This window comes from Spodoptera frugiperda, chromosome 12, assembly GCF_023101765.2.
Source record: "Spodoptera frugiperda isolate SF20-4 chromosome 12, AGI-APGP_CSIRO_Sfru_2.0, whole genome shotgun sequence".
Taxonomy (NCBI): Eukaryota; Metazoa; Arthropoda; class Insecta; order Lepidoptera; family Noctuidae; genus Spodoptera; species Spodoptera frugiperda.
Window position 1 is genome coordinate 686,755 of NC_064223.1, and position 27,445 is coordinate 714,199.

The window sequence follows — 27,445 nt, forward strand, 5'->3', positions numbered from 1 at the left end:
TAACCAAACGACTCTGAACTTTATATCTATACACAATAGAGGTCAAGAAACCGCAGCTGTATTTTTGCTTCTTTAAAAGGGCAAACTCGATACTGGTCGGAGCTAGATTGTCCTGCCTCGAGCACTGCTTTATTCGTCATTCAAATATCAACTTAAACTTTACGATTTACAGTTGATATTTGTTTATTATACTTCAAAGTCCAGTCGAGTGTAGGACAGAGGGAACAATGGGCGATATTGAGTTTTATATAAGTGGGTTAAGGTGGGTTTTTGAATGGGATGAATGGTGGTACGGTTTTGATGGGATTGGAACGCTGATGTCAATTAGCATTCTAGAGGGACGGGGTGTATGGGATGAACATAAAATCTCATTGCCTGTCATAATGGTATTCATGTGAAAAGCCTGGGCTCTGTGAATGACGTACAGCCCGATATTAGGACAATGGGAGAGTGATGGAATGGCGCTTTTTATGGCTTTTATACTTTGTATTGCCGTGTGCAAGTTGTCTAACTTATTGACTGGGAGAATGATTGCTTTCATCGTCTATTTTGTGATTAACTATCTCAAATATATTGAACTATTTATTAACCCTTATATATTCTTTGTTTGAGTGAGTTTATAGAAGAACCAAGCCAATTACCATCCAAAAAATCGTTGCGTAATGCTTTTACCTTATCCGGAGCTGCGCGGGTTTACCGGGGCTCTGGCTCAAAAAGCAGGAGTAGGAACGGGGTAGTTTTAAGTCAGTAAGAGTCTGACACTCCCTCTCACCTCACCCAAGACGGGAGAAGTCATTGGACGATTTTCCCCCCTTAAAAAAAGGCCTTTACCTTTCATAGTGCCGTTATAACTTTATTTTAAAATGTTATGTTCTCTCTTTTCCAGGGTTTACGGGAACACAATGCGAGGTGGAGATAGACGAGTGTGCCAACAACCCCTGCTTGAACGGAGGCATCTGTCATGACATGATCAACGCGTTTAGGTGTACCTGTGTTATAGGGTAAGTTATCAGACTGTTCTCATTTATATTTACTGTTTTTTTCTCGTAAATAGCTGGATCAATTTTAATAGTGCTATATTATAGCGTTCATCTTGGTTTTCTTGGTCCAAAGTTGAAGATAAATGTATCAGATGGGGTTTTTATTGAAACTGCTGGACTCACTTTGTTGGGACTATTATAAGCGAGCACATTTTGGTCCTAAACTATAATTGAAACAGGCATATTATGGGGTGGTTGTTAATGAAATGCATTTATTCTATTTTATTCAATAGAAGCGATTGCTAATGTCGATTAACATATTTCCCTTGGCAGCTATTTTTTTCCAAATAGGTATTTATTCTTAGTTTTTCATTTACATAGAGGTAGGCAGGTACTCAAATTTGTATTTCCATTCTTCAGAATTCTTTAATCACAAAGAATAATAATCGCTTACCTTTTCAATCCTTAGGTTCACGGGAGCTCGCTGTCAAGTCAACATAGATGACTGCGCTTCCAGCCCCTGTCGGAATGGAGGCACCTGCCACGACTCTGTCGCCGGGTACACCTGCGAATGTCCACCTGGGTATACTGGTAAGTCAATACTACTTAAATCTACACTAAAAATAGTAAAAAATATCGCGCAATATATGAAATTTGTCAAAAAATCAGACTTGTGAGCCATTCGAGAAAAGCTCTACTAATTTCAAGTCAAACTGGGAGTCTTATTAATGAGCTTGAGCTAAAGTATTACACTACATGTTGAGTTTACAAAATTCTTTTTTCAATTTTTCAATTCTGGTGCTTTAGTAAGAACATAGGATTATTATTAAACTATTCCTGATCTTTGATACTTATGAATACGAGTATGGAAGTGATATTATAGAAATAACTAGTTTTGACTAATAAAGTTGTTATTGTTAGTAATACAGACATTCCGACATTGCAACTTATGGTCTGTTATTATAGACAAGTTGATCAGCCTATGTTGCCATTCTGAATCAGTCTGATGACGTGATGTTATTCTGATGTCATTTTAGAGCAACCAGAACGTAAATAGAAAGCTTATGTTTGATATAACGTACATTATGCACTAAATATAATAATCTGTATTAACAGCACCTTACTTGGCATTGGAACCAACAATATTTTAGTATTATTGAAAACTGAGGTTGAGTTTCCTAACATTTTTTTTATGGTATAATCCGGTAAACGAACACACGGATCACCTGATGGTAAGCAATCGCCGCCGTCCATGGACACTCGAAACACCAGAGGCGTTAAAGTGCGTTGCTGGCCTTTTGGGGAGTAGGACTTTAAGGATTTGTTGGGAAATCGGGGATGGGAAGATTGGGAAGGGTTTTATGAACTATAGATGCTCAGGAAGACAGGCTATTTGACCAAAATTAACTTATTTCCCCAGGAATGTCATGTGAGACGAACATCAACGACTGTCTATCAGCCCCGTGCCACCGCGGCGAGTGCATCGACGGAGACAACAGCTTCACCTGCAACTGCCATCCAGGGTACACCGGCAGAGTCTGCCAGACTCAGATCAATGAGTGCGAATCCAATCCCTGCCAGTTTGGAGGTAAGATTTTGTAGGAGCATTCAAATTTTTATAAGCTTTTGTTTCTTTAATACGGATCACCTGATGGTAAGTATTCAGTGTAGCTAATAAACAACTACAACACCAGAGGAGATGCAACTGCCTTGGCTGCCTTTTGAGTCTCTTCTCAAATGCAATTCTCGATTAATGCCAATGCTTAATAAAAAAATGAGTCCCGTCATCCATATTTCTGTTTGTACGACCGCGATAAACTCTAAAACATCCAGACAGAGTTTGGTCCACTCCAAAAACCTGTGTGATTCCTTAGATATAACTTAATATATAGCTATAATAAACAAATCTCTTTCTTCAGGACACTGCGAGGACCTCATAGGTGGTTACCAGTGCCGCTGCAAACCTGGCACATCAGGTCGCAACTGTGAGATCAACGTCAACGAATGCTACTCCAACCCTTGCCGAAATGGAGCCACATGCATCGACGGCATTAACAGGTGAGGAACAAGCGATTGTAGACTTTATTTTACATGTCCTTAAAGTTGTGTTTTACTTAGAATCTTGATGTCTATTAGTGCTCTTTAATTGCACTTAAGTCTTACCACTACAATCAAAGTCATTTAATGGTTGCTTAAACCAATCCTTAGCAATTATTTTCGGAACAAAATCGTTACTAAGGAATAGTTTAAGTAATCATTAAATGTCTCTGAGTACGGCAGTTCATGACCATTTGGGGTTATTTAATTTTGGATTTTGTTATGCAAGAATGATGCATTCTATTGTAGTTTTAAACTTCAATGACTTGTTTCACTTAAGCATAACATGATCCATCCATTTTGATAATTGTGTGTATGGGGTATTTCTTTTATTTCTTTAAATCTTTATCAAAATTTTAACGCTTTTTTATTTTCTTTACATGCAGCAATAACTATTTTGAGTAAGTTTCAAAAATTATTTTAATAAAAGCATGTTTAGATCTTAAAATACTACATCAAAGTCCAATAAATGAAACTTTGATTTCGTATGTTTGTTTGTTTGTTTGACCTGCATGTAATAGAAATAATATTATTATTATTATAACCAATATTACTAGTAATTACTTAACGAAGACAAGACTTTTTAAAATATAGTCTCTGTTCAAAATATCAATTCTTTTGCACGTGTTTTGATATCTATATACTTATTCATTTCGTTACTACCCCTAATCATTGTTCAATCTATGAAATGCATTATATAATGTATAAGTAAAATTAAAGTGCGAAGTTTCGGGTTCGATTCCCTACCGAACAAATTTTCAATCAAAATTATTTCCTGACTTACCACCACTAGTCTTTACTCTACTGATATCATACCTAGCATCTATCACCTGCTCCTCTTGACACCTATCTGACATCACCCTGGTCTCCCCAGGTATACCTGCGAGTGCATCCCAGGGTTCACGGGCCAGCACTGCGAGACCAACATCAACGAATGCCTGTCGAACCCCTGCGCCAATGGGGGGAAGTGCGTCGACAGGATCAACGGATTCCGGTGTGAATGCCCTAGAGGATATTATGACGCTAGGTACGGACGGTAGTGGGGGAAATGGATGCTGGAACAACCATTTTTAATCGGTTTTGGGATTAGATTTACCGGAGAAGATGGAAGAAGAGCAAAGCAAACTGCCTAGCAATGTCTTTAAAAAGTCTTCAAAAGAGTCTAGGGGCGAATGCTTAAAGAGTTTTCTATGTGGAATGGAAGTTCTTCACTTGATACTATACATTGTATCCCCTTCTTTTTAGTTATCTAAATCAAAATAACTAGATCAAGTGAAGAACATCACCATCATCTCCCCTAGCCAGCTTTATAATCTAAATCAATTATTATATTATCGACTTACTCACGTAACTGTTTGACGAGGAACTCGACTCGACAAGCCATGCTAAAGGTTCATATTCATGAGCAGCATTCCGCGACACAAGACGCGGCGATTGTCGCGCTGCTACTGTTTATAATCTATTCTGAACTTCCCATAAACGTTCCATACTTATTAAATCTTGAAAATGGCTAAGAATATTCTAGAAGAAATACTTAACTCTTCAAATACTGGTCAAAGGATCAAAGAACCCCCCTTTAACAATCACCCATGACTTGTAAAAGCTTATAAAATTATTGTATCCTCCACAGATGTCTGTCTGACGTAAACGAGTGTGCTTCGAACCCTTGCATCAATGGAGGATCCTGTGAAGATGGAGTGAACCAGTTCATCTGCCACTGCTTGCCTGGTTACGGAGGTCAGAGATGTGAACGAGACATCGACGAGTGCAGTTCGAATCCGTGCCAACATGGAGGAACGTGCCACGATAGACTGAATGCTTACAAATGTGACTGCGTACTTGGGTTTACTGGTGAGTAATATAGAGAGATAAAATTTGACTTTAAATTGAACATCTTTATCGTTTGAAAGGTCTCATCTATGTATCCCAAACCTCTGCTTTAATAGCCGGGTGAACATTTTGGAATGTCTAATTTTGTAAATTCCCAATAGTAGTTTGGAAAGGTTCACCACCATCATAATTATCATTGAATGATCATAATATCATCGCCAGCCTGTTGAAGTTCATTGTTGGACATATTCTATCTCCTGATTCTATATTTATATATTCAGCTCCGAATAAAAAATGTTATTCAAGTATTTTCATTAACAATATCTTCTCTACAGGTGTAAACTGCGAGACAAACATCGACGACTGTGCGGGCAACCCGTGCCTGCACGGCGGCTCGTGCATAGACCTTGTGAACGGGTACCGCTGCGTGTGCGCACCTCCGCATTCTGGACGTAACTGCGAGAACACACTCGATCCTTGCACTCCTAACCAGTGAGTATTTGTAATTATGTTGTTTTGTTATTGTAAGGATTTTGTCTAACCGGTTATTTATTATTTAGTTTAAGTTACTTAATACGAAAGAAAAATATGTTTCGTATTCCGATAAGGAGACATATCTTTTGTTTTGATTGACATTTAGAACACATTATTTTAATGATTATAATATTATTACGCTAGAATGATATTAACAACAGACATTATAACATGTTAGCTAAACATATTATATTATCTTTTACTTTTTCCGATAGGCTCACCACCTATTTATTACATAGCACTTACAACATAAGAAAAGTGGGTATACATTGTACAGTGGCATTACGTGCCGTACTGTACCTTTGCCTACCCCTTCGGAGATTAAAGACATGATACGATACTTTTTCCAAATCTTAACTTGCTCTAAATATCTAAACTAACTAACCTGTCCGTCTCTACCTAACCATTCAGGGATTAAAGGCATGATACGATACTTTTTCCTAATCCCCCCCTCCCTCTAGATGTCTCTCCCTCATTTTCTTTAAACTAACCACCCATTTCTCCCTCCCAGATGTCGTCACGGCGGCCGATGCGTAGCCGAGGCGTCATACGCGGAGTTCACGTGCCAGTGCCCGGTGGGGTGGACGGGCGCGCTGTGCGAGCGCGACGTGGACGAGTGTGCCGTGACCGCGCCCTGCCACAACGAGGCCACCTGCATCAACACCGAGGGCTCCTACGCCTGTCTCTGTGCCAGAGGATACGAGGGCAAGGACTGCGCTATTAATACTGATGATTGTGCTTCTTGTGAGTTTTAGTTCTATATATTTATTTAACATCCCCTATAAATATAATTTTTAATCATCATCAAACTAAACCAAAGACCAAAGCCTCTTCTCACATGGAGAAGGTTTGAGCATTAAACAGTGGTTGATCAATGCGGATTGGCGATTTAAAACAGTAATAAGTGGCCACTGCTGACCAAAGCCTGTTCTCATACGGAGAAGGTTTGAGCATTAATCACCACGCTTGGTTAATGCGGGTTGGCGATTTCAAACTTATAATTAGAAATTATAAGCCCGGGTTTCCTCACGATGTTTTCCTTAAACCTAGTTTGAATTAGACCATGGAATAGATATAAAGACTACATGTAGTTGCAATAATTTTAAGTTTTATTTGACGACTAACAATTCAACTTATTGAGTCTGATCATTAAATTCAAAATTAGTAACTAAGTGTTTGTGAAATGTAGAAGTGAGTGTTTTTATACGTGCTCATGCCTAAACTGCTGATTCGATTATGATGAATTTCAGCATAAAATAAATTGACAATTGTCTTTTTCTTTTCGTAGGCTTTTTAGTAATTTCATAAGACTAAATAAAACAATATCCCACAGTCCCCTGCCAAAACGGAGCGACATGTCTGGACTCGATCGGCGACTACAACTGCGTGTGCGCAAGCGGGTTCGCGGGCAAACACTGCGAGGTCGACATCGACGAGTGTCAGTCCAGGCCGTGTATGAATGGAGCTACTTGTAATCAGGTGAGAATACATATAAAATATCTTATTTACCTTTTTTATTAGTTAGCGGAAATTGTACATTGTTTTGACCTAAACGTAATTTTTGCACTGTGTCGTCAAAGTTTTATTGAGTTGTCGATTACAACCTTTGTTGTGGGTTCGATTCCTGGGTTGACCAAAAAGGTTTGTGAGTCGAATTATTTTCTGTGTTGTGTCTCTAGACTCCCAAAAAACCCCAGACAACAATGTAGCAAAGTATATACAATACAGTACAAAAATGTTGGAACAAGCACCGAGCTTCACTAACAGACAAATTAACGTTTCAAAATTGCCTAATTTAGGATTAATTGACATAAAAACTTTGAACTTTAAATATTAAAACCAAAGTAAAATCCAACGTAACACTATATAAATAAAATCTATTTTCCTTCCCAGTACGTGGCGTCATACACGTGTACGTGCCCGCTGGGTTTCTCCGGCATCAACTGCCAGACGAATGACGAAGACTGCACGGAGTCCAGCTGCATGAACGGGGGCACCTGCATCGATGGCATCAACTCTTATAACTGCTCCTGTCCACTTGGGTAAGTTCTGGGGATAATGAGTCTTGTGTGCTTTGGTTTAAGGTTCAGTTTTGTTATGATAGTTGAGGAGTGTTTATGACTTTCTAGAATGTGTTTTTTTTTTAATTCAATTGTTGTACTTTATATCTCTTGGCATCAACTCTTATAACTGCTCCTGTCCACTTGGGTAAGTTCTGATGATAATGAGCCTTGTTTTTGTTTGTGTAAGGTTTAGTTTTTGTTGTGACTGTTGAGGGGGGTTTAAGACTTTCTAGTTTATGTTGTTTTTTTTATTAAATTTAATTGTTGTATTTTAAATCTCTAGAGGCGAATACGCTAATGTTTTCAATGGATTATTTTCTGATGGCATGCATTTTGGTCTGGCCATATTAAAAGCTCAGCTGATTAGACTACAAACGCCGTTTTATAAGAACTGATTAATTAATTTTACATTGATTGATTAATTATTAATTAATTGTCAATTAATTGATTGATAAATTAATTATTCACCCTTACTCATTTAAAAAATGTAACTTCTGTTCCACACATCAACTTTGAACTTTTAGCTACAAGTATAGCATTCGACAAGTTTATTTTATCCCTATTCTATAATACTAATTCCATCTCTTTCTCATTACAGCTACACGGGCTCAAACTGTCAGTTCCGTATAAACATGTGTGACAGTTCCCCGTGCGACAATGGCGCCACCTGCCACGACCACATCACGTACTACACCTGCCACTGCCCCTACGGGTACACAGGGAAGCATTGCGAGAACTATGTTGATTGGTAAGTTAACGTAATAATAAAAAAATGATTTGTTTTATGGTATAAGCTGGTAAACGAGCAGACGGATCACCTGATGTTAAGCAATCGCCGCCTCCCATGAACACTTGAAACACCAGAGACGTTACAAGGTGCGTTGCGGGCTTTTTGGGGTTTAGAAATTTAAGGGTTCGGGGACTGGGAAGATTGGGAATCTTCCCAATCCCCGAGATTTATGTATGCAACGTGGGAATCACATTTGAAGTCGAAACTACAACACTATTTAACTTATAATATTGAAGAAGTATGCATGCACAGATGCAATTTTATGCCAATCACATCGATCTAAAATTTGTTCCAAAAATTAAACCCCACCTTCCTCCACAGGTGTGAAGTCAATCCATGTGAGAACGGCGCGACATGTTCCCAAAAGGGTCCTCAGTACACGTGCACCTGTTCCCCTGGCTGGTCCGGCAAGCTCTGCGACGTCGAGATGGTCTCCTGTAAAGATGCTGCTATCAGGAAAGGTATGGATTTCAGAGGTAATTTAGTGTTAAATACTTAACTATTGCTTATCTTGAACTTTAAACTATTTAAGTATCGCTTCGTTGTTAGAATCTCGAAATAATTATAAACTTTTCTACTGGAAGAGGACTTTACTAATGGATTGATAATTTTGTCCACAGGAGTAAAACTAAAGCAGCTTTGCAACAACGGCTCTTGTGAAGACATCGGCAACTCCCATCGCTGCCACTGCCTCGAAGGCTACACTGGCTCCTACTGCCAAAAGGAAATCAACGAATGCGAATCAGCACCATGTCAGAACGGAGCCGTCTGCAAGGATCTAGTAGGAACATACCAGTGCCAGTGTGCTAAAGGATTCCAAGGCCAGAACTGCGAACTGAACGTGAACGACTGTCTCCCCAACCCTTGCCAGAACGGAGGAACATGCCACGATCTCATCAACAATTTCTCTTGTTCCTGTCCCTTCGGTACTCTCGGCAAGATCTGCGAGATCAACGTCAATGACTGCAAGCAAGACGCGTGTCACAACAACGGTACTTGTATCGACAAAGTTGGAGGTTTTGAGTGCAAGTGTCCGCCTGGCTTCGTCGGCCCAAGATGCGAAGGAGATATCAACGAATGTCTATCCAACCCGTGCTCAGTACCTGGTACTCAAGACTGCGTCCAACTTGTCAACGACTACCATTGTAACTGCAAGCCCGGGTACATGGGAAGACACTGCGATGCCAAAGTCAACTTCTGCGCAAACTCCCCCTGTCAGAATGGAGGTATTTGCACCGCTATACAGGGTGGGCATGAATGCCTCTGCAACGATGGCTTCTACGGTAAGAACTGCGAATATTCTGGTTACGCTTGCGATTCCAACCCATGCCAGAATGGAGGATACTGTAGAACATCTGAGATCGGTGGCTACGTCTGCGATTGCCCATCAGGATTATCAGGCATAAACTGTGAAATTGATTCAATGAACGAGTGTCTCAGTAATCCTTGTAAACACCCAGAGGCCAGATGTATAGACAAACCAGGTGACTACCTCTGTTACTGCCCACCACAATGGACCGGCAAGAGCTGTGACATCCACGATCCTCACTCCAGAGGAGGCTACGGTATTCCAGTCAGCGGAGGATTCAGTCCTAAGAAGCCAGGCATCACTTTCGAAGAGATGGACTTGGCTTATCAGAAGGAACAGTGCGTGAAGAAGGGTTGTAAAGAAAAGCAAGGTGACCACCACTGTGACGAGGAATGTAATACTTACGCGTGCGAGTTTGACGGTAACGACTGCTCTCTAGGAGTAAACAATCCCTGGGCAAACTGCACAGCGCCAATCAAATGTTGGGAAGTGTTCATGGATGGCGAGTGCAACGAAGTATGCAACACACAAGCTTGTTTGTTCGACGGTAGAGATTGTCAGAAGTCGTTGCAACGTTGTAACCCGATCTACGATGCGTACTGCCAGAAACATTATGCTAACGGCCACTGCGACTACGGCTGCAACAACGCTGAATGTAACTGGGACGGTCTCGACTGCGAGAACGAACCTCCACACTTGGCCGAAGGTGTGATGTCAGTCACTTTACTCATGGACATGAAGACCTTCAGAGAAAACTCCGTCGCCTTCCTCCGAGATCTTGGTCATCAGTTACGAACTACTGTGTTGATAAAGAAAGACCATTTAGGAAACGACATGGTCTACCCATGGAAGGGATCTACCGACGTTGGCTTACAAGATACTGAGTTCGGCAAGAAACACAACATCGTGTTTACAGAAAGAGGACAATCTGGAGTGCAAGTATACCTAGAAATTGACAACAGAAAGTGCACATCTATGCTGAGCTCTGAATGCTTCTTCTCAGCGAGAGAAGCTGCAGAGTTCTTAGCGGCCACAGCTTCTAAACACTCCTTATCTCCGAACTTCCCAATCTTCCAAGTCAAGGGTGTGAACACACCTGATGACCCTAATGGCGTACCGACCAACTCTAAATACGTGTTCATCGGAGTAATCCTGGTACTCCTTGCTGGTTTACTGATCGGTGTACTAGTAACAGCTCAGAGAAAGCGAGCAGCTGGTATAACATGGTTCCCCGAAGGTTTCATCCGGAACAACTCCTCGACAAGACGTCGGTCACGCAGACGTGGTCCTGATGGACAGGAGATGAGGAATTTGAACAAAGGATCTATCGGCTGTATCGACGTGGACATCAATGGGGGTCACATGGGACCTCCTCATCACTGGTCGGATGAAGACGATGATGGTTCAGCGCCTCCAAGAGCGAAGAGAGCACGTGGTCCTGGAGATTCTAATGGGGCTCCAGGCGGGTATGCTTCAGATCACACTGCGATTACGGATTACGAGGAGGCTGGGCATGATGGCAGAGTCTGGACGCAACAGCATCTGGATGCGGCTGACATCAGAGTACCTCCGAGTATGATGACGCCGCCGGCTATCGTAAGTACTCAAATATTTCCATTAAATAGTAAAAACCCTCATTTAAGTCACCTTTTACCGTATATTATCCTTTAAGTGTTGTTTAACTAATTTGCTCTCATTTCTTTCAGCATGATGGTCACGTAGAGGTGGACGCTCGTGGTCCTCTCGGAATGACTCCACTCATGGTGGCTGCAGTACGAGGAGGTGGTCTCGATACAGGATCTGATGCTGAAGACGAACAGACTGCTCATATTATATCGGAGCTGGTGGCTCAGGGCGCTCAGCTGAACGCTGCCATGGATAAGACTGGAGAAACCAGCTTGCATTTGGCTGCTAGGTAAGGCCTTTGTTTTATTGAACTTAATTAAAGACATTTTTACATTTAGCAGACTGTTTTTTAAGAATTAACGAGCACAATCTTAGACTTTTTTTTATAACGTTACGCCTTTAATCCTCGAAGGGGTAGGCAGAGTTGCACATAATGCCAATAAAATATATATAAACATAAATTGTGAAATGTGGGTGTCGATTCCCGCACGGAGCAACTCTTTGTGTGATCCATGTAATAGATGGTGAGCCTTTTGCTATATACCGGGCACATTTCCAGACTCTGTGCTACCATTGAAAATTTTTCGACAAACCGAAAAAAGCCCAGTAATACTTCGCCCGACCCGGGAATCGAACCCGAGACCCCTTGCCCGGCAGTCGCACTTGCAACCACTCGGCTAACGAGGCAGTCATCCCGCTATAAATGATAATGATTTCAAAAACTCCAATAGGTATTGTGTATTTTTCTGATCCTGGTGTATTTAATCCAAACATCCTTCTCCAGGTACGCTCGAGCTGATGCAGCGAAACGCCTCCTGGATGCTGGAGCTGACGCCAATTCCCAGGACAACACAGGTCGTACTCCACTACACGCGGCAGTGGCTGCTGATGCCATGGGAGTCTTCCAGATACTCCTCAGGAACAGAGCCACCAACCTCAACGCCAGGATGCATGATGGAACCACACCACTTATTTTGGCTGCTAGGTAAGTTTATCAAAAAGCATATTAGTTGAATTTTGCCTGTTTTTCTGTTAATAAGCTATGGTGTAGTTTTATCCCATGTGAGTTAAATGTCTTGAAAGTGTGGATATATCATTCTGTTAAATCTCTTGAAAGTTTAAAGATATAATCTGCTAATGGTACACGGTAGTTTGTGTTGTCTAAGCTGAAGATTTTAACTACAAACTTATACAGAGAATTTCAATTTTAAAACAATCTTACTGCCGTACTCAGATACATTTAATGATAACTTAAACTATTTCCTAATAATGAATTTGTTCCGAAAATAATTGCTAAGGACGGGGTAAAGTAACAATTAAATGACTCTGAGTGCGGCGGATAGTAACATATTGACCGATTTTGTTAAAGCACTCATAACTGTGTGAATCTTAAGTAGAAATGAAGAAGACTTAAGTATTAGGTCCAAAAATTCTCATCCAGACACATCACATTTTTTGTCTCGCTCTAAACATGACATCTCCCTCTCCAGGCTAGCCATAGAAGGTATGGTAGAGGACTTGATAAACGCGGACGCGGATATAAACGCGGCGGACAACAGCGGCAAGACCGCGCTGCACTGGGCGGCCGCCGTGAACAACATCGACGCCGTCAACGTACTGCTCACTCACGGAGCTAACAGAGACGCGCAGGATGACAAAGTAAGTGGTTTTGGATTGTTATTGAGAAGTGTTATACATTTTAAGTAGACTAGAAGACCTTGCTAAAAATATGGTTATTGCGAGTATCTAAGGATGATCCAAGATTCGAGACCTTTTATATTGTTTTGACGTCATTTGTGTACTATAGAAGTTGAAAGCAAAAACATGTGTTAATATCAACACTAATCTGATTGAGTTTAACGAGTGTATATAAAAGTACACTATCATTGTAATGTTGAATGGATGCACGGTTGATTGCACGGTTGGGCCGGTGGCTGTTTGACTGGCTGGCGTAGAACGTGTAGCGGGTCAGATTCCTGCACGGAGCAACTCTTTATGTGTAAGCCACAAATTGTTGTTTCGGGTCTGAGTTGTAACTTGTATGTTTGTAAACGCATCCACGACACAGAAGAAGCTTATAGTGCGAGGCAACGTTTTCTTAAACAAATAAATGTTGATTATCTTGTAAAATTAACCCTTAATGACAATTCTTCACCAATTCTCTAACCCCCTTTACTCCCAACAGGACGAGACGCCCCTCTTCCTAGGAGCTCGCGAGGGTTCATACGGGGCGTGTCGAGCGCTGCTGGACGCGATGGCCAACAGAGAGATCACGGACCACATGGACCGGCTGCCCAGAGACGTGGCCCAGGAGCGGATGCATGACGACATCGTCAGGCTACTGGACGAACACTGTCCCAGGCCACCCCCACAGCACCATCATCTCATGCGTGAGTATTGAACGAGATATAATCAGTTTTGAAGGTGTTTTGGTAAAAGTTTTGAGATTTGTGTTTAGGCAACTGATAAGAGGGATTTTAAAAGCGGTTTGAATATGAGTTATTGTGACAAAATAGGTATTAAGGAATGCGTTATTTAACGGCCAATCCCAATGACCTATCTATATACGTATCTGTACACAAGCTCCATATAAAATGTATCAAAATTGTTTTGTAGTAAGCATAAGATTTGCTTACTACAAATACAATTGTATCTTTAATAAGCAAACCTGCAGATAGATAGGTTATTGAAATTGACCGTAAGTTGCAGTACTCTATACCTTATCAGTCACATCTTATAGTACATCTATAGCCTAGGTACCATTTGGCTAAGCAGGAGAAGGAACAGGGTGGTTTTTAGTCAGTAAGAGTCTGATACTCCCTCTTGCCTCGCCCAAGGCGGGAGAAGTCATTGGATGATTCTCCCCCTGAAAAAAAATGCAGTACCATTTGGCTAAAATATAAAAAAATATGTTTCTCTTACCAAAATAATAATAGAATCTTGTTCCCCAGCCTCTCCGAACCCGCACCCGCAGCTGATCAGCCAGCCGACCGTCATCAGCACGGCCTCGAAAGGGAAGCCGAAGAAGTCGCGGGCAAAAGCCGGCCCCGACAGTCCCGACCAGGCATACGACAACAACAACCTGCAGACAACGCAAATTAGACGGTATGTTTTATGATTTAGAGTATGTTTTTGAACTATAGGAGTGATAAATTAGACGGTATGTTACGATATTATATCTTAGTTTATGTAGTAGAGTAGGTTTTTGTACAACTATGGTGTCTAAACAACGTATGCCTTGAATAAATCAAAGGGTTTAAAAGGTTTAAGGTTTTAAAAACAATATTATTGCAATAATTCATCGCCTTCATAGTACTGAAGTGAGTTATTTCTACTTTGAACTGCTTATATCATTTTAATCCTCATCAACGTTTTGTTGACAGGGTGTCGTAGCTTTTAAGACATCATGACGTAAAATCATCATTGGATATACTGACAGTCTATTATTTATTTCTTTATTTGTTGACATTTCAAAAGTACTTATTTATGGTTTAATTGGAATAAATGGTTTGACTTAACTGGTACTGTAAAGTCTAAAGTATAGCATTCTTCTATATTATATTCTTAATTTTAATATTGACTTTGTTTGCAGGAAACCTAGTGTAAAAAAGAACAATAAGAAGGTGGCCCAGGAGGTGCCACAGAGCGTGGAGAGCTTGGGCTCCAGCCTCAGTCCTGTTGAATCACCGCTCCAAAATTTACAGGTAAACTATTTATTTATAACAGCAGAGTTTGTTATAGAAAGAAAGAAAGAAAAAAAATATTTTTCCAAGATAGCACGCCCAAGCCGAACCTCAGTACAGTATGAGTTAGGCACAAAAAGTACCCAGCACTCGTTTTCAGTTGGCACCCTTTGCAGTGACGCACATTTATAATCGATAAAACCAATCGCTGGAAGGTTTTTGTCTTGTCGACTTTCATAATAACGTGGAGGCATCTCACTAAATAATATCCCACATTGATCCAGAGTACAACTGGCCACAAAATAATTGTTAAAAGATTGGATGTAGGGACTTAAACAAGATAGTTTGATTCTCTATTCTTTTTTTATCTAAATTTTTAATAGGTCTTTTTTCTTAGTCGGAACATGACAGCCCCATTATATGATACAAAATATATATAGTACATAGAAAGCAGCTAAACCATGTTTAGCTTGCCCTTAAACTTAAAAAAATAATGGTCAAATGAAACAGAGATCTAGCCTCGGGTGATAATGGAGATGCCAAAATACTATTAATAAAACCAATATTAAAATTATCTAAACCAAAAATATTACTTCTTTGAGACCTAATTCTATTCTTATTTTTTGTTCATGAGCTGGTAGTCCAAATTAAAATTGTAATATTAACCTTTTGTTGATAAAAATCAGACCTAATTTAACTTAACTTACTAATATATTTATGTGTTGTGTTCCAGGACTTGCCGTCGCCGTACGACGCAACGTCGCTGTACTCGAACGCGATGGCGCAGTTCGTCGGCATCGAGCAGCTAGTGCAGCACAAACAGCCGCCCAGCTATGAGGACTGCGTCAAGGTAATACACTACCACAATACTTTGTTCACTTATTTCTTTATCATTATAATGTTGAATATTGACCGACAACTGCAGAGTTGGCGCGGTAGCTAGGCAACTGGCTGCCGTACAACTCGCACCGGGTTAGATTTCCGCACGGAGCAACGATGTGTAATGCACAAATTGTTGTTTCGAACTCGTATGTTTGCAACTTACATTTAAGGGCCGTCCATTGATCACTGATTTTTTAGCGTCCATTGATTTTTTAGCGATTTTTTTGACGCCCATCCCCCTAGGTGACATAGTTATCATACTGCGGACTACCTAACGGGTTTACCGGGGCTCCGGCTCGAAAAGCAGGAGTAGGAACGGGGTGGTTTTTAGTCAGTAAGAGTCTGACACTCCCTCTCGCCTCGCCTAAAGAGAGAAAAGTCACTGAATGATTTTATCCCCTCAAAAAAATCACACCTACTTATTGATCAAAGATCGATACATTTCAAAACGATTTTTGCTATCGATTTGAGAATGATATTTACTTGTTTTTACTGTATCGATATAACTAATTGATCACCTCTATTCATTATTCCTTTGAAACTGTAAACTTATATGTCAGTTGATCTGTTTTTTCTTGAAATTATTTAGTAATAGATTGGTCTTTTATATTATAATAATGATTGTACGTATATATACGATGTAACTAACGAGCGCAGTGCTTCGTCCCGCAGCCGGGGCAGACGCTGCAACAGTCGTACGGCGGCGGCGCGCTGGGCGCGTCCCTGTCGCCGCCCTACTCCAACCACTCGCCCACGCACAGCAACCACACCACGTCGCCACACGCCTATATAGGTAAGATAACTCATATTTTATTCCTATTTTATTATATTGCATGAATTCTACATTCATAACTGATCATTTTTATAAAACGAATAACGTACCTAGGCTTTCTGTTCCAACCAATCAGAGAGTTCAACGTGGTCTCGTTTCGATTTCGTACTAAGCCCTCTGGTGATTTTTATAAAATCAATAAGGCCTTTTTCATCTCACTTAGTCAGACAATGCTTAATTTATCATAGTCAAAGGCCAGAAAAATATATTTCCAAAATAACAATAAATATTTATTAAGTACCAAAAAGTTCTTCTCTGAAGGTTAAAAGAGGTATGAAATTTCATGTTAAATCTTTGTGTTAAGAACTGTTGGTATTTATTGTAATTGTGACTTATTAAAATTTAATTTAAAATATACATTGCCATCAATATACAGTCACTATAATACTAATATGTGTATTCCCTCAGGATCTCCCTCTCCCGGCAAGTCCCGGCCGTCACTCCCGACGTCGCCGGCGCACATGGCAGCACTGCGCCACTCACACCAACACCAACTCGACGCCGCGGCATACTCTGCGCTTGCGCATCTAAGTGAGTATTTATTTATTTTATACATTATTATTTGTGTTATAGTTTTAAGAAATAAATTGTTATCACATTCATTTAAAATGGTTACTGGTAGTACCTAAGTATGTCACAAAGTAATTATTATTTTTAATTATCTTTACACTTTTGTTCATTGTATTTTTGCTTACCTTATTGGATAACAGAAAACGTGGCGTACGTATATTTTCTTTTTAATTTTATTATACGGTACACCAACATATTTTTTTTAGATTTATGTCTATGAGTTTTCGATATTTCGGGACTGTTGCAAGCGCTATGATCACGGATGATCGGTTGTTATATACGATACACCAATTTCGAATTATCAAATAATATATGACCTACAAAAAATGTGTTTTTCCCTAATAATAATGTATGACTATCCGCAGGTGCTAACGGGCAGCACAACGCGCAGCTGCAGGCGGTGATGACGCACGCGGCGGCGCTCGGACAGGTGCAGGGCGCGCAGCATCCCGCGCTCACCAATATGATGTCAAGTAAGTTACAACTATCGATTCTTAATCTTATTCTTACGATGTTATAGCTTAATTTTGAAATCTGAAATTGTGGAATGAAATATTTCCTTGGTTAGTTGTAAAATACTCATAACACTAGAAATGTAACTGCTCAGCATGAAAGTCTCAGATTCAATTTCCGTACACTTTATATCACGTAGATTATAATAGAGTCATGTAGCCTTAGTGCGAATTTGCTTTACTGTATTGTATTGATTGGCCGGTTTGAATAAACAATACTGTACTGTTTCTGTACTTGTTTCAATATATTGAGCCTTTATACCCACATTAGTTCATTAAGCACAGTTCGGTAAGAAAAACTTCATTTGGTAGACCAGGAAATATGATTGACAAAACTTATGTATTGTCTTCCCTTTTGGGGAATGACGGACAGACAAATCTTTGATGTTCTTGAGTTCTGTAGTACTAATAATGATTTAATTCTTCCCCTTAGGTATATACGGCGGCTGGGGCATCGGTGATACATTCCCGACGCCATCGCCAGAGTCGCCCGACCATTGGTCGACGCCATCGCCGCAGACGCCGCTCACACAGTCCCCGCACTCTGATTGGTCAGATCGCGCCGCGTTATCCCCCAACGACATACAACAGACCAATAAGGGGGCGACCGAAGCCATCTATATATAGGTTTATTGTTAAGAATCGGTTTTAGATGAATTATAGACGTTCTTAGTTTGTTAGTGGTGATATTTTGTTAGACTTGATGTATTTGTACAGCCATTTTTTTTACAATATTAATATAGTATTGCCGTAGTTGGTGCTACATTTTCATGATTTTTTAAATGGCAATCCCAGTTTACTGTATTAAGAAGGCCTTTTATATAAAATTCATAGCATTCCGCCTGTTAAAACAACACAATTTTACAAAAAACAAATGAAATATTTTTATATGGCAAGTTTTAAATGATAAGTAATTTTTACACATGGCAATATTACTCACATTCGAAATACAAAACACCACGGAACGTCCAGCAGCATAGGAAAGAAGACAATGTATAGAGCGACGCGATGCGATGGAAACTCACCGTTCGATGTCCATTGACGCATTTGTAGGACGTCGGACGGCGGCGTCGCGAACATAGACTGACTTGTACAGCCATGACTCGAGTGTATAGCTTTTAAAACTAGTGTAGAATAATGCACTAACAACTTGATAATCTCGTGATTTCTAGCATTCCCCCTGTTTTTTCGGTGTATTTTTTTGCAATTAGTAATATTTTGGGACCAATAAATATTCTATGTAAAAGTATCAACGGCTGATTACCGTAGATATTGCTGTATGAGACAGATGTAAAAGGTATGCATTCAACTTTGATCTTTAAAGAGTCTAGTGATAATGTTCAATTTACCTTAACTCAATTAAAAAATCGTAATGTTTTAAACAATAACGGCATAAAAAAGAATTTGCAACATTCGAACATTCAAATTCAAAAATGCACCGGATATTAACAATTGACATTTTAAAAAAAGGAAATGACACATTTGTTACGTTGTTGATGTTTTTTTTTATTATTATTTACTTGTTTAAGTAAACTGTGTTTGGAGCCTTTGTAGGTTTCGAAGCATGAGATTTTGTTAGGTGCAGGCGATGACGTCACAAGCCAGGTAGGCCGACACGTTTGGACGGAAATTATTTATGTGTGATTCTGTAGCTTAGGATTTTATCGCTTTTAGTGTGTAGATAGTTTATCGGTTTGTTACTAAAGCTGAGATAAAAATGTAGTAAAAGATATTTTTGTTCGTTTTTTTTCCTTTCGTAATTTAAAAATAAGCATAGCTTTTTAATTTCCTTTTTTTATTTTATGGTTATAAACAGAATGCCTTTAAATCGGCTTTAGAAACAAATTGTGTTAATTTAGTATTTAAAAACTGTAATATTGACTGAGATTGTCGCCATACTATTCATATTTGTCATGTTTATTTTATTTTATCAACAATTTTTATTTGTTCACAGACTTTATTTTGTTTTAGCAACAATCTCAGTTTTTAATATTATATTTTTATAGTTTACATATCTTCCGTATGTCGAATCATTCCATAATTGCTTCCAATTAGACTATTATGTTCAGGGGTGGCTAGTTAAAAAAATACCTAGTGTATAACAAAGGTGTTGCCATTTCTAATATACCAATGCAACCTCTTGCATATTTAGTGAATTCCCAATTGATATAAGATCTCATTCATTCCATTTGCGCTTTAAAATACAACATTAGTTGATTTTGTGTTTTTTTTATTATTAATAAATAGTAGAAGCGGGACCATTCATGCTCAATTTTTACTCAATCCCATACATACTCTATTATATTGTAATATATTTTATATCTTTAAGTAATTCTATAGTTTATAGCTTGCGATGTTGTACGCCTTCATCATTGTAAATAGTTTTATCATTTTTTTTTTATTGTAATGTAAGTAATATTTAAAAAAAAGCGAATGAAATAACTGATCTTCGTAGTTTTACGATAGTATTGTAGTTTTTTTTAATTTTTATTTTTTTGTGTCATCTTTAATGTGCCAATGAGCAGATTTGTTTACTGTACCGTTAGTGGAACGCACAGACAATATTACTTGTGTATTACTAGTTGTAGAATAAATATTATTAAATAAGGGAATTGTGCTTCCTAACTGCTTATGTCTAAGCAATAAACGCCCCCTAAATAAATATAGGAATTGGCTGAAGTACAAAGGGGAATAAATAAACTTTTCGACGTAATATTTCGAAGTAAAAGAAAAATACATTTTTTGTAAAAGATAAACCAAGACTGTAAAAGATAATTAAGTGCAAAGGATTATACTCATAAATAAGTAATTCCGTTTTTCTTTTTTGTTTCTTTCATGTGAATGTAAAAAGTTTAATATTTGGCATATCCATTTTTTTTGTAAACATTATGGCACATTGCAATGAAATATGAAAGGCACGTTTTTTACGAAAGATAAAAAGATAAATAAATAAAGATAAAATTGAAAGATCTTCAATCTGTGTGCCTTTTAATTAAGACATTTGTAATTTAATCTATTTAGTTAATTAAGTGACGTAGTAATAGTGAATGAACTCTGTAAATATATTTTAAACAATTGTTTTCATTGAAAATGATTGATTTAATTTGTAAGGAAAAAATGAAATTTTAATGAATGTTCTCCCCTAATGACAATAAAGGAATAAAATAAAGTTTTACTTGTTTTATTGTGTAACTCTGTCTCTTATTTTTACTAGTATATTGTTTGAGTTAATAATTAATTGAAAACGTATTAATTAAAATAATTAAAAACGTTATAAGTTTGAATGAAGAAATCACCAACCTGCATTAAGCAAACGTGCTTATTGATACTCAAACCTTCTCTGTGTGAGAAGCGGCCTTTGGTCAGCAGTGGCCACTTGATTGGTTGATTAAAATAAAGCAACAGACACGAAATTCAAATCATCTACCTACCGTGCTTGTAGCACAAAAATTAAACGTCAATAATTTTATATTAATTTTCACATACCCTCAATTTTATCACAATATTTTACTTCACTATTACCTATAAAGTACAGGCAGTATAGTCGACAACACTGTATTGGAGACTCGGTTGCCATTCAAGAAATAAAAGAAAAATATAGTAGTGATTTTGAGATAAAATTTTAGACTTTTTCTACTAGTGACTTCAATAATAAGTTTATAAGTAAAAAAGTAGTGTATGACTAAATACTAGGCATAAGACAGTGATATTTAGATACGGTAGATTTTATTAAAATTTGTAGTTAAGAAAATACGTGAAATCTTATAATAATATTATGATGTGATGATAAAGTTAAAAGTTATTGTGTGTAATATAATGTGAGGGAGATTTATTTCATATTAGGGTGAGTACTAGACGAGTACTAAACAATACATAGTTGTATTTTCTTTAGTATTTAGTAAGACGACAGTCCCGTATAATAAAAACGCAAACATTTACAGTGAATGTGATAATTTGATTATATTATTTTCATGTAATGAGTAGATTATACAAGAAGATACAAGTTGGTATTGGACGACATGAGTTGAGACGACAGAGTATAATAATGCATCATGTTTTATCACTACCCTCGCTCTCTCAGCGGGTATCTAAGGGACTGCACATTTAATAGATATCGGGTAGCTGATAGTAGCACTCTTAGAAACTTACTGCCACACTCAGAGTCATTTAATGCTTACTTAAACTATTCCTTAGTAACGATTTTGTATGGAAAACAATTGCTAAAGATTGGGTTAAGTAACCATTCAATTACTCTGAGTACGGTGGCGGTTAGTCTCTTAAAAAAAGTGTTTTATTAAACTAAATTATCTATCGAGTAATTTTTGTTCACTACACAGATCGGTGAAGGACGATGTTATAGTGATCTTAGGCTAATAGGAAGCGTCTCGCCAGAGTCTGGATGAGTCATACATAACACAGTATTGTTATCACAGGTAACAATAATTCAAACATGAGTATCGAAGCTCGTGGCGGGCTGACGTCCCGATGGTGTGCGATGGCAGCAGCGATGGCCGCCCTGGCTACCGTCACCACCGTCGGCAACATCGCCGTGCTGATAGCACTGCGACGCACGCGCACTGCGCCCGCGCACTACCCGCTCGCCAGTTTAGCTACAGCCGATCTACTGGTCGGCTTCTTTGTGCTGCCCGTCGCTGCTGCGAGGGAGCTGTTTGTGTTTCAATCCAGTAAGTGGCAAATGTGTGTAAATTCTACTTAATATGTGTATATATTATGTATCATGATTTTGCAGTAACTATCGAAAATCATTAATATAAACATTAACAAGCGTTATGGTTATTTTGTATTTTAATGTAATTTTCACTAGAGTTTCCACTTTTTTATAATACCTATTTAACATTTTGTGGGCGTATATGTACATGACTCAACTCTAGCACACATACATACCTACATGGTCCAATTACAGCAATAATTCTTTTTACCCGACTGCGCCAGAAGGAGGGTTATGTTTTCGAGAGTATGTATGTATGTATAATTGTTTGGCACGCTCTGCAGCCTAAACGGCTTGATGGATTTTGGCTTGAGAGGTGTCGTTAGATTCGTATTTACTGTGAGAGTGACACTGGATATATGTATAAAAATAATAAAAAAATAAAATGGCGGATTTTTGGCGCCAAATTTGAATATTGCTCACTCTCTAGCCTGAACGACTCGATGGATTTCAGCTTGATAGAGGTCGTTTGATTCGTATTTACTGTGAGAGTGACACTAGATATATCAAAATTGAAAAATAATAAAACTAAAAGAAAATAAAATAAAAAAGGTAATTTAAAAAACTAAAAACCCGTCTGCGTTTCTTTATTGTAATATGAAAATGAAAAACCCCTAAAACAAGAAAGTCATCGTAAAATTGAAGCAGTCGGGACCCATTCTAGAAAGCCAGCTGTATGTGCCCTCACTTAGTCTTCATATGTAGAATGGGCCCCAAACACTTTTGGATAAATCAAAGTAACCACGACATATTATATGTATTTAATGTGATACATAACACATTTTTTAATTATTTAACATAACACCCGTTTGTTTATATAACAAACCTTTCCGCCTAAACATGTACACATGTAATGTCCCTACAAATGCTTATTTTTAATTATTTAACATAGTTTGCCTACACTTGGTTTCCAACTATCTGATTCAATATACATCCATTTCGACTCCAGACTGGATAATCTGCAGCTGCTGGAAGATCATGGACATCACGTGCTGCACAGCATCCATCCTGTCTCTCTGCTGCTTGGGCTGGGAGCGCTGGTGCGGCATCACAGCTCCGTTGGCTCGAGCCAGGCGAGCTAAGTTAGCTAGACTGTTCGCTTGTCTGGTCTGGCCTGTCTCCTTGACCGTGGCACTGCCAACCGCATTCATACCATCCCCCAAGACCTCGCAGATTGGAGTGGAGAAAGGATGTCCTGATAATACGCATATTGGGTGAGCAATTATGAGTCCTTTAATGTCCCAGTATTATTTAGGAACTATAAATATGCTATGAAGATGCACCGCAAAGTAGCTGTGTTAGGAAGATGCGCAGCTCGAGTATGCGATGTATCGATACGAGTAGTATGTTTCCATATACAAAACATAGCTTAGCAGAGTCCATTTCCACCAGTGCTAAGCTGTGTGTACCAATGAATATGATTGGTGGAAGCCAAACACATCCACAGCCACATAGCATAGCACATCTCTGGTGAAAAAGCACCCTAATTTTGCTCGCTAATATTTTTTGTAACTAGCAGAAAGTGGGTGCCAAGATACACCTTCGGAGGTTGTTTATGTTATTCCATCTGGTTTCCAGCTACGCGTTCTACTGCGCTTCCCTATCGTTCTACCTGCCTGCTGTAATGATGGTGGTGCTGTACGCAAGGATTCTGTGCGCCCTCTCCGTGCCGCTGGAGATACGGTCACATCGAGGAGCGGTGCAGGGTTCAGACAACAGTCAAGTGGTAAGTTTACTTATTACTAATAGATAAATTGATTTAAATATATGGCGTAGTTTGCTACTATTATGTCGTTTTAGTCTAGTAATTACTGTTCTGAAACAGTCATGTAGTTGTGCATTTTTCATTTTTATTCAAACGGTTCATAGCACCGTACTGTATTTTCAATTTATTTATTTATTTAAATCCATATGCGAATTTACAGCGAGAGGCAAAACACTTACATTGTAGGATAAAAACTTATACCTGTTAAAATATGAATTACTTTAATACATTATTCAGATTGCTTATTTAAAAACTTATACATTAATGACATACGACTTATAGTGAAACATTTTTAATTCTGGGTGCTGAGCTATCATCGAGATCAATAGACCCATCGTTCTTGCCGTTGGTGTTGTCTGCGTTCAAATCTGATACACAACACTTAATATTGAAATATTCTGTTTCAGGGTAAAGCTACTACATCGGCGTTAAGAAGGAGTACTACTGTTACCACGGAGCTGGTAAACTTACCTGACCAGACTAATACTGAGTAAGTACCTAATTTATATGGAACTTTTACTTATTCCTATTTGTTCTTACGATCATAAAAACCGATTAAGATACTACGTAGATATTTATAGCATAGATCGGTCAGAAGCGCGTACGCTTGAGAAACGTGAAAATCATGGAAAATCTTATGTAAAGGCCCATAGTACAGCTAAAGGCTATCATGGGTATTGTGACTATTTTTTTTAAGGGAGAAAATCATCCAATGTCTTCTCCCGCCTTGGATGAAGGGAGGGGTGTCCCCTGTCACCTTTCCCTTCATCTTTAGATTTTTATTGACTAAAAACCACCACGTTCCGCGCCGTAATTGTGACTAGTTAGCACATAATCTGTTTTCTACAAAACTGCTGTTTGTCTCACATTGAAGTTGATTATTAATTTTTTTTGGTGTCATGTGTATATGTTTTTGTTTTATTTTATCCTACGTCTAATGTTGCTTCTAAATGTGTATACGAGTATGTCGCATGTTCCAGAGTACCATCATCTCCGAAAGACATTAACATGAATACACTAGCAACAACCGCCGAGCTCACTGCAGCTTCTCCAGCTAAACACCCAGGAGCTCCGTAAGTAACTCAAAATTACTTCTGTTCGAGTTTTAGCTACTTTAGAATAATAGAAAGTGGTCATTGGTTTTTTTTGAGATTATATAATCGTCCAATGACTTCTTCCGGAAGTGTGAGACTTTAACTGACTAATACCACCCCGTTCCTACTCCTGTTTTTCGTGCCGGAGGCGGTAAACCCGCTAGGTTATCCGCAGCTCCGGATCTGGCATCATCCCTACTGGGCTCTATCTATGGTGGTCTGGGTCCTTGATATATTAAGCATGTTTATATTTGCACTATATCAGTAATTTATCGACATTTCTTTTACTTTACTGTCTAATTTTTTTGGTATGACTTACAGAAGCTCCATCGTGTCTCGTCAGCAGCGCGCCACCCGCACCATCATCAGGCTGATGGGGCTGTTCCTGTTCTGCTGGACACCATTCTTCATTGTGCTGCCAGTTGGTGAGTGCAGCATTTTGTGGACTTTTATTTAAATATTGATGATATAAATCAACCTGCAATGCTTTGAACGTTGAACAAGTTTAAGTACGATCGAATATTTAATTAATCGATAAACTTTCATTATTAAAATCGATTATTTATTTTTGAATGCTCAATTTATTTAGTGTACACCTTTTTTGATAATAGCGTTTTTGTCTTTTGATGCTAGAGTAAGATACTCGGGATAGAAAAAAATAAATGATTTTTCAAATCTGTCTTTCAGAACTACAAGCGTGCCATTTTCTAAATATTCCTAAACATTTTTCAGACGCCCTCTGCCATTGCGTCTGGGAGCCAATCTGGCAGGTGTGCACTTGGCTGGGGTTCACCAACTCGGCACTGAACCCGTTGGTCTACGCAGCAGCCTCTCCTAGCGTCAGGAAGGCACTGCACGCTTCATTGACCAGCTCTGTTCGTGCTGAAGTGCCTTTGACGCCGAATGTTCGAACCTGCTGTTGAGGTAATTTCAATTTTAGCCATGGTCGTCCCACTGCAGGGCAAAGGCCTCCCAACCCTCCTTCCACTCTTCTCTGTTTAAAGCTTTTTGCGGTTGAGGTAAGGATAAAATTGTTGATTCGGATTTAGTGAGATCCCGTGCTCGATAGATATTGCTCACTGATTTAAACTAGAACTTAATTGTTTATGATGATTAGTATTGGTAGCTGCCTGAATTAATAATCAGCGGTCAAGATATCTGATTAGATCTGGATTAAGAGCAGTTACTAATTTCGGCAGTAAATAATGACAATGTCTGGCAAGTCTGGAATTTTGTCAGTGCGAGAGTTAATCGAAACGAGAGCGCGTTCGGCGTTCTGTTTGGTTGGTATATTGGAGCCGGCCAATCAGGGCGCCCAATGGGCTCTACAGTTAGTAAAGCAAAGTCATATTAAGAGTACTGATCAGGACCTGAACAGGACAGGGCAAATAAATAAAAGCAAAATTAAAATAAATAATATTTATTTACACATTCAATATTTGTGTACACTTCTTTGGCATAATCGCTACCCATTCATAATTAAAACGAAAATATATAAAATTGCACTCGCAAAATACTGTTTCTCGTGATTTTTATACTACGCTTATAAACAACATGTTTCTTTATTAAAACAACAACAATTATTTACAACTTACATAAAATTTGAATAGACTACAAACAATTAACAACATCACTATCAACTAGAATTGTGCGATATATTAGTTTTTATTGAAATTTTGAAACATTAGGCCTTATTACAAGGCCTATAAAGTATATTTTGTTCGATTTTACTTCTGAACTTTCTTTTCGATATTTAAGCATTTGTTTTCAACAAAATGGCTGCTTACAAATAAATTATTAGGTACATTAATTAACATTTTTGTAACTGGAAGGACTTCAACTTAGGTCCCACGAATGTCTAAAACTCAATCGAGCCAATTAATATCATTTCTCCTTAAACACAAAACGATAATAAATTAACAAAATTGACGTTTGTTTACAGCTGGTATCTCAAGATGGCGGCGATTGCCAAGATGGCCGACAGGAGTAATGACGGGCGGGAGACTGTGGCGGCGCCACCGAAGTCTTTGGCGTCTGGGGAGCAATTCTTGCACGTGCAGCGGCCGGAGAGGCAGTATCCTGGCTCGTTCTCTTCTGATACGCATTCCTGGAAGAAGAAACGGTGGTTAGGAGCAGAAATTATTAAGCG

General features: G+C 38.7%; 3 protein-coding genes across 7 annotated transcripts in view; 2 read left to right on the forward strand and 1 right to left on the reverse strand.

Annotated features, from left to right (window-relative positions):
• LOC118262320 (neurogenic locus Notch protein) overlaps positions 1–20,877 on the forward strand; it is a 139,486-nt gene extending 118,609 nt beyond the window's left edge. The window contains exons 9-32 of one of the 4 annotated variants that reach the window (XM_050697804.1): positions 887–1,001; positions 1,450–1,571; positions 2,401–2,568; positions 2,900–3,038; positions 3,952–4,104; positions 4,708–4,928; positions 5,243–5,399; positions 5,953–6,185; positions 6,775–6,920; positions 7,335–7,483; positions 8,103–8,252; positions 8,616–8,770; positions 8,915–11,199; positions 11,310–11,518; positions 12,014–12,214; positions 12,720–12,888; positions 13,415–13,619; positions 14,181–14,334; positions 14,822–14,933; positions 15,646–15,762; positions 16,452–16,587; positions 17,035–17,157; positions 17,562–17,669; positions 18,142–20,877. In XM_050697804.1, the coding sequence (XP_050553761.1) occupies positions 887–1,001; positions 1,450–1,571; positions 2,401–2,568; positions 2,900–3,038; positions 3,952–4,104; positions 4,708–4,928; positions 5,243–5,399; positions 5,953–6,185; positions 6,775–6,920; positions 7,335–7,483; positions 8,103–8,252; positions 8,616–8,770; positions 8,915–11,199; positions 11,310–11,518; positions 12,014–12,214; positions 12,720–12,888; positions 13,415–13,619; positions 14,181–14,334; positions 14,822–14,933; positions 15,646–15,762; positions 16,452–16,587; positions 17,035–17,157; positions 17,562–17,669; positions 18,142–18,335 (5,921 nt within the window). In that variant the 3' untranslated portion in view covers positions 18,336–20,877. The remainder of the gene's footprint in view (positions 1–886; positions 1,002–1,449; positions 1,572–2,400; positions 2,569–2,899; positions 3,039–3,951; positions 4,105–4,707; positions 4,929–5,242; positions 5,400–5,952; positions 6,186–6,774; positions 6,921–7,334; positions 7,484–8,102; positions 8,253–8,615; positions 8,771–8,914; positions 11,200–11,309; positions 11,519–12,013; positions 12,215–12,719; positions 12,889–13,414; positions 13,620–14,180; positions 14,335–14,821; positions 14,934–15,645; positions 15,763–16,451; positions 16,588–17,034; positions 17,158–17,561; positions 17,670–18,141) is intronic. The other 3 variants (XM_050697806.1, XM_050697807.1, XM_050697805.1) reach the window with 3 other exon arrangements.
• A 598-nt stretch (positions 20,878–21,475) lies between these two features.
• LOC118262820 (octopamine receptor-like) lies at positions 21,476–27,386 on the forward strand. The gene is made up of 9 exons (XM_050697593.1): positions 21,476–21,552; positions 22,142–22,393; positions 23,387–23,651; positions 24,016–24,163; positions 24,610–24,692; positions 25,183–25,275; positions 25,618–25,721; positions 26,029–26,220; positions 27,239–27,386. The coding sequence occupies exons 2-8, from the start codon at positions 22,159–22,161 to the stop codon at positions 26,217–26,219; spliced, it is 1,119 nt and encodes a 372-aa protein (XP_050553550.1). The 5' UTR covers positions 21,476–21,552; positions 22,142–22,158; the 3' UTR covers position 26,220; positions 27,239–27,386.
• LOC118262821 (prion-like-(Q/N-rich) domain-bearing protein 25) overlaps positions 26,701–27,445 on the reverse strand; it is a 39,165-nt gene continuing 38,420 nt past the window's right edge. For both annotated transcript variants that reach the window (XM_035574436.2, XM_035574435.2), the window contains exon 8: positions 26,701–27,403. In XM_035574436.2, coding sequence (XP_035430329.1) covers positions 27,233–27,403 — 171 coding nt within the window. In that variant the 3' untranslated portion in view covers positions 26,701–27,232. The remainder of the gene's footprint in view (positions 27,404–27,445) is intronic.